Genomic DNA, 12,802 nt, shown 5'->3' on the forward strand with positions numbered 1-12,802 from the left:
TGTCTAACACCAGCTCTAGCAGGATATATATTTCAAATCTGATATATTCTAATCACAAAATAGAAATAAAATTATTTTTTTCTACCTTTTGTCGTCTCTGGTTTCTGCTTTCAATCTTCTTTTCACTCTCTTCCTTCCAGCGTCTGCCCTCTCTGTCTCTTCAATCCAGCATCTGCCCCTTCCATCCACTGTCTGTCCTCTCCCCCTTCCATATGGTATCTGTCTTCTTTCTATGCCCCTCTCCCCTTTCCATCCAGCTTGTACCCCTCTCGCCTTTTTACATGATTCATTCCAGCTTCATTGCTCTCTTCATTTTTATCTCTCCTACACCAGATCTATCATCGTTGTCCCTCTCTGCTTATTTTTCTGCTGACCCCTTCCTATCATCAATCTCTCTACTTTCTCATGCCTGTGTCTCCCCTTCCCCTCCTCTAATCTCTCTGCCAGGTGTTTCTTTCCTTTTTTCATTCTCCCTTCCCTCCTCCTCCTGTCCAGCAGTAACTCTCTTCCCTTCCTCCCCTCCCAGCAGCATCTCTTCTTCTCCCTCTCCAGTAGCAGCCGTCCCTTTTTTTCCTTGCCCAGCAGCTTCTGATAGTGGCTTTCTCCCCTTCCAGCAGCTCTTCTTACTTCCCAGCGCAGCGATTCAGGAAGGCAGCCTCAGGTGCTTTGTTGGGTCGCGCCGCCTCTGAGGAAAGAGGAAGTTGCATCATCAGAGGCAGCCGCGACTCAGCAAAAGCCCCGAGGCTGCCTTCGTGAATTGCTGCGCTGGGAAGTAAAGGAGAGCTGCAGAGAGGTGAGAAAGCCACTGTCGGAGGCTCCCCAAGATCTCTCCGGCCCAGCGCAGACTTCAGATGTTGATCTTGCCAGCCCTGCGCGGACCGGCAGGAAGTTGAAGTAAGTCAATCTTGCTGGCCCTGCACGGACCGGGAAAAATTTCCTGCGGACCGGCACTGGTCTGCGGACCGGCGGTTGAAGAACTGTGGGATAGAGGGAGTGTACTAGATGTGGTGTATTTAGATTTTAGCAAAGCCTTTGACATGTTCCACACAAACATCTAATAAATAAACTGAGTGCCCTCGGGATGGGTCCCAAAATGACAGGCTGGATCAAGAACTGGTTGAGTGGAAGGCAACAGAGGGTAGTGATCAATGAAGATCACTCTGAGGAAAGGTAAAGGGATGTTACCAGTGGTGCGCTTCAAGGTTCTGTTCTTGGGTCTGTTGTTTTTAACATTTTTATAAACAATATTGCTGAAGGGCTGTTGGATATGATTTCTCTCTTTGCAAATAATACCAAAATCTGCAATAGAGTAGACATGCAGGATGGTGTGAATAACATGAAGAAAGACCTAGCGAAGTAAGAATGGTCTGAAATTTGGCAGCTAAAATTTAATGCTAAGAAATGCAAGGTCATGCATTTGGGCTGCAAAAACATAAGGGAATGGTACAGTTTAGGCAGGGGTGTCAAACTCAATCACATTAAGGGGCCAAAAATTTAAAACAGAGGCTAAGTCGCAGGCCACACCCCGCCCAATCTCTGCCCCAGACCCCTCCCCCATAATTGTACTAATTGTAATACCATTTTTTTTTCCATTCATTTTCATATATACACACAATATAATCTTATTAACAACACATAATGGTTAACCACAAAATTAAACTACACAAAGCACACTGTATGCTTCTCAACATTCATTCCTACCAGAACACAGATAACCCCTATGCAAATACAGGACCACAAACTAAAAGTAGTAATATATACTGTACAAACTCTAAAATTCAAGGCTCCAGAGAAATAGAAACAAATGCATTTCTTCCTGAACAGTGCAAAATAGGCAGCAGATGCAAATTCTCAAAATTGACACCCTGACTTTATTATATGCGGCCCCGGAGGCTTGTTTAAGAGTTAATGGAAGATATACTGCTAATTTTATGATCCATAGAGGAACTAGGCAAGGGTGCCCTTTATCACCACTGATTTTCGCGCTGGTCATGGAACCTTTAGCAGCCTCTATACGTGCGAATGCTGACATTCAGGGAATTGTGGTGGGTGGTGAAGAGCATAAAATTTTATTATATGCTGATGATATTTTGTTTACCTTGTCCCACCCCCTTCGTTCTCTGACGGAGGCGCTTCGTGATTTGACTACATTTGGTGTGGTGGCTGGCTTTAAAATTAACATCGAAAAATCTGAATTGCTTAACGTTTCCCTTCCGGACTTGTTGGTGACGGACTTACGTGCTAGGTTTTCGTTTCGTTGGGCGGCTAAATCCATTAAATACCTTGGTGTGCGTATATCTCGAAGACTTACTGACCTTTTTGAACTGAATTACCCTCCGTTGCTAAGAACTGTATTTGCTGATCTGGACCGATGGGAGGGATTGAGATTGTCTTGGATGGGTAGGATTAGTGCTTTGCGTATGAATGTGTTGCCTCGTTTTTTGTATTTGTTCTCCTGCCTACCTCTCTCAATTCCTAAACGGTTCTTGCTTAGGCTACAACGGCGGGCCTTTGCATATATCTGGACACGCAAGCCCCCTAGGGTGCGGAGGGAACGTATGTACTGGGACAGATTACATGGGGGAATGGGTGTTCCTGATTTTTCTACCTATTACTATGCATCCCAACTGCAGGGATTGTTTCATTGGGCATATCCCTCCCAGCGTTGGGTCTCTCTAGAACAGGCCTTACAACCTACTTACCCTTTGGCAGCAGTGCCCTGGCTGTCTTTTGATATCCTTCGGGATCTGCAGATTGGGACATCTTATGGGATGGAATGTACTTTGAATGCGTGGAGCCGGGTTCGACGAGCTTGGTTCCCACGTCAGCGCTATTTTTATGCTACTCCCATTAGATTTGCCCCTGATTTTCTTCCTGCTAAAGATACTGGGATTTTTCGGCGTTGGGAAATGGAGGGTCTTAGGGTCCTAGGTCAGCTGGTGGTGGGTGGACAACTGGTACCCTTTGCTGCCTTACAATCTATGTATGATCTCCCTCCGACTGATTTTTTCGCCTATGTCCAACTTCGAGATTTTATGGTGAAGAGGGTGATCCCGGAGTGGGAAGGGGCAGACTCTGCCTTCTTACAAGTTTTTAGGATGGGATCTGGGGTGGGCCTTATTTCCCGTCTTTATAGGGCCCTTTTATACACTCGACCACAGGCCCACACATATGAACATCGTTGGGAACTCTTGCTGGGGAGGGCTTTGGATTATCGACAATGGGACTGTCTTTATGGTACACTGCTGAGAGTCTCTTTGGCGTCTCCCTTAGTGGAGCAGGGGTATAAAATGCTATTTCAGTGGTACCTCACGCCAGAAAAGGTGCATCGTTTCTATCACTGTGGGAACGGGCACTGTTGGCGCAATTGTGGGTCTCTGGGCTCCTTTGGGCATGTGTGGTGGGATTGTGTTAAGATTGTACCTTTTTGGAAGATGGTTCAACGACTGCTGATTGATGTGTTACGCTTACCCATCCTATTGCGTATGGAAACATTTTTACTTAACTATCCTTTGGGAAGTTTGGATGTGGATCAGAATCATTTTGTGACCCTGGTTGCTACGGCAGCCAGACTTTTAGTGGCTACATATTGGAAGCGGGACTCTTTGCCTTCTCGTACTGAACTGTTACATAAGGTTGACCAAATTTACTTGATGTCCAAATTGACTGCTTTAAATAATGATTCCTGTGGAACGTTTCATCGACAGTGGTCTCGTTATAGCTCCTGGCGAGGTCTACTTTGAAACTTTTCTTAATTTTCTTTTGCATCTTCCTTTGTTTTAGGCTTATAATGTATCACTCGGTGGGGGGGGTGGGGGGGTTCTGTTGTTTCCTATGGGCGATGTACTTTTGCTGTTGGCACACTGCCTGTGTACTGTTTTCATTTTGTTTAATAAAAAACTTTTAAACTTCAAAAAAAAAAAAAAAAAAAAAAAAAAAAAATTGACACCCCTGGACAAAGTTTAAGCTAAGTGAAGACTCTTATAAAATTTGTGATCCTTTTTTAAAGAAATATTACACAAAAAGTAAAAAGGGGTAATACGGTATTAAGGGAAAAGAGAATATCGTTATGCCTCAGAGATTGATCATATGATTTAAACACTATGATTGGACGGTGAACTCTGTGAGAGAAGGGGGGTTGTTTGTCACTCCCCTATTAGAGTTCCTTATCCCTGAGCGTTCAAGATAACAATTAATCAATCTACTGAGACATACAGTATTTTTTATATATACTGGAGTAAGTTCCCGTTGTTTCATAGCTCAGTATCTCCTCATAGAAACTACAGTACCCTGTTCTACTTATAGTTGAATACATCCATCTTTAGCATTAACTTTTAACATTCAACTTTCTTCCATTTTTCTGCTTTCTTCTCAAAAAATCTACTTTTCCATGTCTTCCCTTCATATCTATCCATGTGTACTATCTCCTCCTCCTTTCTTCTCTCCAATTCCCATCTATCCATAAGAAGCATTTCTTCTTATTTCTTCCCTACCACACCAATTGCTGGACACCATTTTTTCCTCTTGTCTTCCCTTCCCCTCCATCCCTGTGCATCATCTCATCCCTCTTCCATGGACAGACAACTCTGTCTTCCCCCTCATACGGTCTGACATCTTTCTCCTTTCCTTCCCATAGCCTGGAATCTCTCTCCTCTCCCATGGTCTGGCATCTCTCTCTCTCCTTCCCTCCCTATTCCCGAGGTCTAATATCTCTCTCCTCTCCTTTCTGTGGTCTGGCATCTCTGACTTCCCTCCTTCCCTTCCATTCCATGGTCTGGCATCTCTCTCTTTCCTACCCATTCTAGTGGTCTGACATCTCTCTCTTCCCCCATACATCTCTACCTCACTCCTCCCACCACCATGTCCAATAATTTTCTCTCCCTCCCTCTCTCTGCCCAATTCTCCTCTTTCTTCATTTCCTCATGTGCACCATCTCTCTTTCCCTCTCTGACACCTCATTATCTCTGGAGCTCATCACATAGGCAGTAAGCTCAGCACAGGCACACATTGGTTCAGCTGTAGCACAATGGGCCAATCACAAATGACCTTAGAACTCTGAGCCTACGTGACATGCTGCTGATTCGTCGGGACTTGGACGGAGCTCAGCGTAGTGCTGGACTGGAAATAAGGTAGGCCTCAAGTCGGGAAGATAGGAACCCCAGTTCCATCCCCGTGGGAGTCCCATGGACCTGGGAGGGGTCCCTGTAAGAGTAACATTGACTTAGGGGGGATCCCTGTGGGACCCACGGGATTCCCATGATCCCTGTTCCCATGCAGGCCTCTACTACAGATTGTTCGAGCCAGGTCGGGCTTGTGGAATGAAGGGGTGTTCTAGCATATTGTGCCAGCTTTGGAGGTACACCTGGGTCCTCCCAGTGACCTCGCCCTCTTTGGGGTAATACCTGGGTTTCCCCCAATGTCCCTTACCCGAACCGACAGAGTGCCTTCTGTGAGTTTTCTGCTTACCTGCGAGCGGTACCTGCAGAGGAGGAGGTAAGGTGATATTTTATTTTTTTGTCGGGGGCTCTGGGTGCGTCGCGGTTCGGGTTGCAAGGGCTTACTGCCTGGCCTTTCACAGGGATGTGATAGCCTAGTTTGGGGTGCCTGGCAGTGTTCTTCCCCTCTCGGTGGGGGGGGGGGGGGGCACCAGCGGCAAGAATTTCCAACGCCTTCCCGCAGATGAGCTGGGGCCATTTATTCCTTCACTGCCTCACGCTACTTTTTGTTTTGTTCTTTTCGGGTAGCGGCCAGGGGTATGCTACTTGCAGGGGGGACTCCTGTCTAAAGCACCAAGAGCGTAGCACCGAGAGCGAGGGATGAGCAGGGACCCAGCGGCGCTTCATTAGCCGCTTTTCACCCCCTAAGAAGAAACAGATTGCTGGGAAGGGCCAGGCGGGTACAGCGATTGCATGTCGCCGGTCCAGAAGCCTTACCTCCAACGTCAATTCTGACGTCAGAGAGAAGGTCCGGGCCAGCCATTGCAATCGCTGCACCCGCCTTGCCTTTCCCTTTCTCTTTTTATGGCGGCCAGGAGCAGCGGCAGGAGCAGAGAGCATCCCTTCTTCTACTTGCAGGAGCCACCAGTAGCAGCAGCAGCGGGCGAGGGGCAGGCGCCAATCTAAATAAGGTAATGGGTGGGGGGGGGTTGGGTATTCGCTCCATAGGACGCACCCTTTCTTTCCACCCACTTTTATGGGGGGGAAAAAGTGTGTCTTATGGAGCGAAAAATACAGTAACTTTCGTCTTTGTCTTCAAAAACTCAAATCAACAGATTTCACTATTTTAGTAATGGCTCGGCTGCTATAAGAATTCTGTCGACCTGTATCATAAAAGCGATTTAAATATTGAAGCACAATGGAATTTTTTTGGTACAAGCCATGGGAAATCACCTTGTGATGGAATTGGTGGAACAACGAAAAGACTATCGGATGACCAAATATTGACACCAAAAGACCTATTCAATTTCTGTGACAACATACATGGAATTAAATGCATATTTTGTTCATAAAGAAGAAATTAATGAAAACAAGAAATTTAAAGAAGAAAGATGGCAAGAAAACAGCACAACAGAAACTGGAGAACATCAATTATACCATTCAACTCAAAATACCTTTCATATGAGCAAAGTATCAAATGATACTACCTACTACCGACTCTGAAAACTACCATTCAGGAGGTGACCAATCGCTATATAAAATCAGTGAGTAAACGGCGCAGGAACAATAAGCCACAATGGTTCTCAGCGGAGATCTCGGACCTCATAAAAGAGAAGAAAAAAGCGTTCATCTCCTACAAACATACAGGATCTCAGGACTCTAGAGAAGTCTATTTGACTAGGGCAAGAGCTGTCAAAACAGCAGTTAGAGAGGCCAAATTCCGAATGGAGGAAACTTTAGCAAAGAACATCAAGAAGGGCGATAAATCCTTCTTCAGGTATATTAGCGACAGAAACCGCAGCACAAGCGGGATAGTACGCCTTAGGAAACCAGACGGGAACTTTGTAGAAGCAGACTCGGAAAAAGCTGAATTGTTAAACGAATACTTCTGTTCGGTCTTCACCCGCGAGGCGCCGGGTTCCGGCCCTCAGCTACAGAAAAAGGATGGCTCAGTGGACCTGTTTAGTAATTTCAAGTTTACAACAAGCAGTGTCTACTGTGAACTGACTAAACTCAAGGTTAACAAAGCAATGGGGCCAGACAACCTACACCCCAGGGTGCTCAGGGAGTTAGGGGACGTCCTGGCGGAACCACTATCCGCTCTCTTCAATCTCTCCCTTAGTACAGGTAGAGTCCCGTTGGACTGGAAAACGGCTAACGTCATTCCACTCCACAAAAAAGGTTGCAGAACAGAGGCTGAGAACTACAGACCAGTGAGTCTCACATCTATAGTGAGCAAACTAATGGAAACCCTAATCAAACACCAATTAGATAAGATCCTGGATGAGGAGAATCTACGGGATCCCCGTCAACATGGATTTACCAAGGGGAAATCCTGCCAATCCAACTTGATCAGCTTCTTTGGGTGATGGGGAAGCTTGATATTGGAGAGTCCTTGGACATTGTATACTTGGATTTCAGCAAAGCATTTGATAGTGTCCCACACCGCAGGTTGTTGTGCAAAATGAGTTCTATGGGATTAGGTGACACTTTGACAAAATGGGTTGGGGACTGGCTTGGTGGTAGGCGTCAGAGGGTGGTGGTGAACGGCACCCCCTCCGTAATGACGGCAGTGATCAGCGGGGTGCCACAGGGCTCAGTCTTAGGCCCGATCCTTTTCAATATCTTTATAAGGGACCTGGCTGAGGGGCTTCGTGGTAAAATAACGTTATTCGCCGATGACGCCAAACTGTGTAATATAACAAGCAAGAGCACAACGGACAATATGAAACACGACCTACTCCTATTGGAGCAATGGTCAAAGACCTGGCAACTGAGTTTTAATGCCAAGAAATGCAAAGTCATGCACCTTGGCAGTCAAAATCCATGCGAGACTTACACCCTAAATGGCGAGATCCTAGCAAGGACGGTTGCAGAACGGGACCTAGGGGTGATCATCAGTGAAGACATGAAGACTGCCAATCAAGTGGAGCGGGCTTCATCTAAGACTAGGCAGATCATAGGATGTATAAGTAGGAGTTTCGTCAGCCGTAAGCCTGAAGTCATTATGCCGTTGTATAGATCTATGATGAGGCCCCATCTGGAATATTGCGTGCAATTCTGGAGGCCTCATTATCGCAAGGATGTACTGAGGCTTGAGTCAGTCCAGCGAATGGCCACCCGGTTGGTCTCGGGACTCAAGGATCTCCCGTACGAGGAACGGCTGGACAAATTACGGCTATACTCACTCGAGGAACGCAGAGAGAGGGGAGACATGATCGAGACGTTCAAATACCTCACGGGCCGTATCGAGGTAGAAGAAGATATCTTCTTCTTCAGGGGTCCGATGGCAACAAGAGGACATCCATGGAAAATCAGGGGGGGGAAATTGCATGGCGACACCAGGAAATACTTTTTCACCGAAAGAGTGGTTGATCGCTGGAATAGACTTCCACTTCAGGTGATCGAGGCAAGCAGCGTGCCTGATTTTAAGAAGAAATGGGATCGTCACGTGGGATCTCTGCACAGAGTTAAATAGGGGGGGAGGGTTATTAGGGTGGGCAGACTAGATGGGCCGCGGCCCTTATCTGCCGTCTTTTTCTATGTTTCTATGTTTCTCTACTAGTGCCGCCAGATTCGCCTAATAGAATTAATTCACCGATCCACTTTGATGAATTGATTTGTTGTCTAAGAAAATCAGACTCACCGATTCAGTGACCAACACCCCCCACCCACACCACCCCAGTGAGACCTGACATAGCTTAGAGGCCTCCTAAAGCAGCAGTGGCAGCACTCTGAACAGGCTGCTTCGCAGCCTGCCCCATCAGGGCCTTCCCTCTGCTGTGTCATTGTGGCAAAGGGAAGCCCTAGCAGGGCAGGCTGCAAAGCAGCCCATTTAGAGTGCTGCTTTAGGAGGCCTCCAAGGTTTGTCAGGTCTCGCTGTTGGAGGATCGGTGGGGTACTGCTGCACAGAGGAATGGGAGGAAGGGATGGAAAGCTGCACAAGGGAGGAGAGGAAGAATTGTGGTGGAGGGGAGAGATGAAACAGGTAGAAAGGGGTGAGAGGGAGTAATCCTGCATATGGTGGAGGGGAGAGTGACATACATGGAGAAGAGAGAGGGAGAAACAATGTTAACATTTCTCCTTTCAGGCCTCCCCATCCATCTTGCCCACTCCATGAGTCCAACACTTTCTGCCTCTTGCACGCTTTCTCTCTCTTCCCTTGAGTGGCATCCCTCCTTCCCACCCCCCAACCCAACATGCTCTCTCCCCATGCACCATCACACCCTCCCCTCCAGTATGTAGCACCTTTCCTTTCTCTCCCTTTCTCCCTTCCTTTTATCCCCCCTCTTTTTATGCGGCCCATGGTCCGATGCCCCCCCGGTGTCATCTTATGGCTGGCTCCTTCTCACAGCCGTAGTGTGTACGGAGCCGTTTGCAGGGGCTCCTTGTGCGTCCTGCACCTGAACCGGAAGCCTTCTCTCTGATGTCGCAACATCAGGGGAAATGCTTCTGGATGAGGTGTGGGACGCGCGAGGAGCCGCTGCACTCGGCTCTGTGCACATTATGGCTGCGAGGAGGAGGAAGCCGGCCACAAGGTAAAACTGGGGGCATCGGACTGCAGACCGCATAAAACAACCAGGTGGGCCTTGAGTTTGACACCTGTGGTCTAGTTCCAATAGTCTCACTTTATCTGCTTTCACCTTTCCTTTGCAAGGGGATATTATGTTTTCAGGTGAAGTACAATACTTGGGAATAGGATCACTTCTAGAAACTACGTACAGCCACTTTTAAGGTAGAACTCTTAAATCACTGTTTCAGCCTTTCTTCAGTGTGCAGAGTGAAAAGAGAGTTAAAGGTCTATTGTAGTTATTTTTGAATGATAGATGGAAGAACTGAAATATAGGATGATAAATAGATCTACCCAGTAGATAGAAAAAATGGATATAAAATCTTACGACAAAGCACGTACAATATATGAAGCTGTTTGAATTATCTTTTGCATAGCAAACAACCTTGTGCTGGAAAGCTCTTCCTCCTGATATTAAATTTAAGAGGCTATTTGCACTTTTCAAAGAAAATTGAAAACCTTTTTCATAGATACACATTGTGATGGAATTTTCAAGTGATAATGTATTATGATAGTTTGTATTTAATGTACACTTGATGTATGTATTAAAATGAATAAAGACTTGGAAAAGAAAACCTTTTTCTTAAACTATAAAGGTCAGGTTGTATAATAATATGAATTTGTTCTTTCTAGAATTGGCTAGTAGAATCTTCTGATCCGCATTGAACCATTATTTTTTGTTATTTGCAGAATGTAAGTGGGGTTGTTTTTTTTTGTATTTTTTTCCTTGCCCATCTTGCATCTGCCTGCTGTGGATTTCTATAAACCCTACTTTACAATATTAGGTTTGTATGTTGCGTTCCTTGATCTCCTCAGACTCCCTAATTCAGGCTTTAACACTTCAAATTTCATCTCCTTTTATATTATATTTTCATATGTCCAAATTGCTAGTATCTTGCAGCAGAATTGTCAGAGGCAGGGCCTGCTAGAACTTGGACTGTGGGAGTAAATGTTTTCTTGCCTTATTTGGAAAAGTCTTTCACAATGTGTTCCCTGTGAAGATTAATACATGGCTTTACAAGCAGCATATACAAGTTCATTTTTTGCATGCAGACTCTAGAAGATCATTAGCCCGTCAGTACATTGAGGAGGTCTCATGCCTCTGATGGGCTGTGGAGAAAAAAGAGGTTTATGGACTAAGTGACTTGGGGGTGGAAGGCTTGTGAGAGAGCTGCATTCATAACAGAAATGTATTGGACTGTATACAATGTGAAGTTTGAGGCTATATCTGGGTTATCTGCACATTTAGGTAGCTTGTTGGCATGCTGGCTTGGGGTCTGCACCCTATGCTTTGTGTGGCACTTGCTGGTTCTATCTGGTTTCAGAGACTTAGGGCTCCATTTACTAAGGTGTGCTGGCGTTTTTAGCGCACGCAGCAGATTAGCGTGCGCTAACCCCACGCTACGCGGCTAGAACTAACGCTAGCTCAATGCTGGCGTTAGCGTCTAGCATGCGCGGCATTGTAGCACACGCTATTCCGTGCATTAATGCCCTAACGCAGCTTAGTAAAAGGAGCCCTTACTGTTCTATGTCGCCAATGTATTACATGACGAGGGGCAGGTTCACTTGGCTAACATACCACATGCTAGACTTAGGTGTTCATTTTTGAAACAGAAAAACATTTAAAAAAGGCACAAAATGGGAGATAAATTTGTTTGGGTTTTTTTTGTGTGTTTTTGCATAAGCAGTCTAGTAGTTGGTGCAGTGGACTAAAGAAGGGGACCCAGGCCCATATTCCATTGTAACTCGTGTACTTTTGTAGAGGAAAGTATGAACACCCCCCCAAAAAACACCAAATACCTACTGAACCCATATATAAATGACACCTGCAGGCATATGAACTATTGTAGTGCCCCTAGGCTGCCCCATTGCTCTGCTGGGATGTCTGTGTGGCCAGTCTAGTAAGATTGCTGGTCCCCCAGAACATCCCATTGGCTTGTTTCTGTGGTTTTCCCTTGGACTTTTTTGTTTGAAATGGATCTTAAAGATGCACTGAGCCCAAAAATGTCTAAAAAGAGGACAGTTTTCAAATGACCATGTTTGGTGCTGGATTTTTGGAAATATTTTGCAAAATGTCCAAAATTTTATTTGAATGTCATATCGAAAATGCCCCTCTTAATCAAATAGCATTGGAACTGGTAAATTTGGATCATGTTGGCCCCTACAATATTAATTTAAATGTGAGAACTTACTTACAGATATGTGATAAAGTTAAGTTCCATTTCTGCTATGCAATTTAGGAAGGTTTAGTTTATTCCCACTAGAAACTGCATCTCAAGTGGACACTCGTATAATATGACTGTGGTATATTGTCTGTCTCATTCCTTTCTTTTTCCTCCTCTGCCCCATTCAGCAATTCCTAAGCCTCTTTTTCTTTCCTTATCCTGCAATTTCAGATTTCTGTTTGTCTTCATGAGTGGAAGACACCTGACATCATAAAAAATGAATCTGGACCGAGTGTCCAATGAGGAGAAACTAACCCTGTGCAGGAAATATTACTTGGGTAAGTTTGGTCTTGGAGGTTAAGATGTACAGTATCAGCATCTATGAGACAAACATGTTTTTTTCTTTTGCATAGAGCATTTTGGACCCCCTGTTCGTTTACAAAAATTAGATAGCTCTAAGTCATCTTGAGGCTGGGACATTAGATCATTTTTTATTCTATTGTCCATTCATATTATTATTTTGGAAATCAATTTGGCCTCAAATAAATAGGATGATGGAAAATCCAGTAGTCTTGACATATGATACTATTTTATTCGGCACGGCAATGAGAGCAAAGAGTCAAATTTCATCAAATAATAACAAACTTTTATTTATATTGACTGGAGTAGCAATTCAACAAATAACATATAATTGGAAAAATTATGACAGATTAAATTATAACTTTTGGTGGAATTCTGTATGCCATATATATAAAATGGAACGTACATTAGCAACACAGAAAGGCTATTTTGGTAAATTTCAGAAGATCTGGGAACCATTAACAGACTTTTGTAATGAATGATAACATTTTCCCAAAGTAAGATATTTGATAGGAGGGGGAGTGGGTGGGTATTATTTTATTCATCTCATA

At 44.9% G+C, this 12,802-nt stretch overlaps 1 protein-coding gene across 4 annotated transcripts in view; it reads left to right on the top strand.

Moving 5' to 3' along the window:
* The window catches only part of PSENEN (presenilin enhancer, gamma-secretase subunit), a 36,274-nt gene that overhangs the window by 1,763 nt on the left and 21,709 nt on the right, over window positions 1-12,802 (top strand). For all 4 annotated transcript variants that reach the window (XM_033914526.1, XM_033914525.1, XM_033914524.1 and 1 more), the window contains exon 2: window positions 12,123-12,229. In XM_033914526.1, the coding sequence (XP_033770417.1) occupies window positions 12,169-12,229 (61 nt within the window). In that variant the 5' untranslated portion in view covers window positions 12,123-12,168. The remainder of the gene's footprint in view (window positions 1-12,122; window positions 12,230-12,802) is intronic.

The sequence above is a fragment of the Geotrypetes seraphini genome, chromosome 11 (genome assembly GCF_902459505.1).
Source record: "Geotrypetes seraphini chromosome 11, aGeoSer1.1, whole genome shotgun sequence".
NCBI lineage: Eukaryota > Metazoa > Chordata > Amphibia > Gymnophiona > Dermophiidae > Geotrypetes > Geotrypetes seraphini.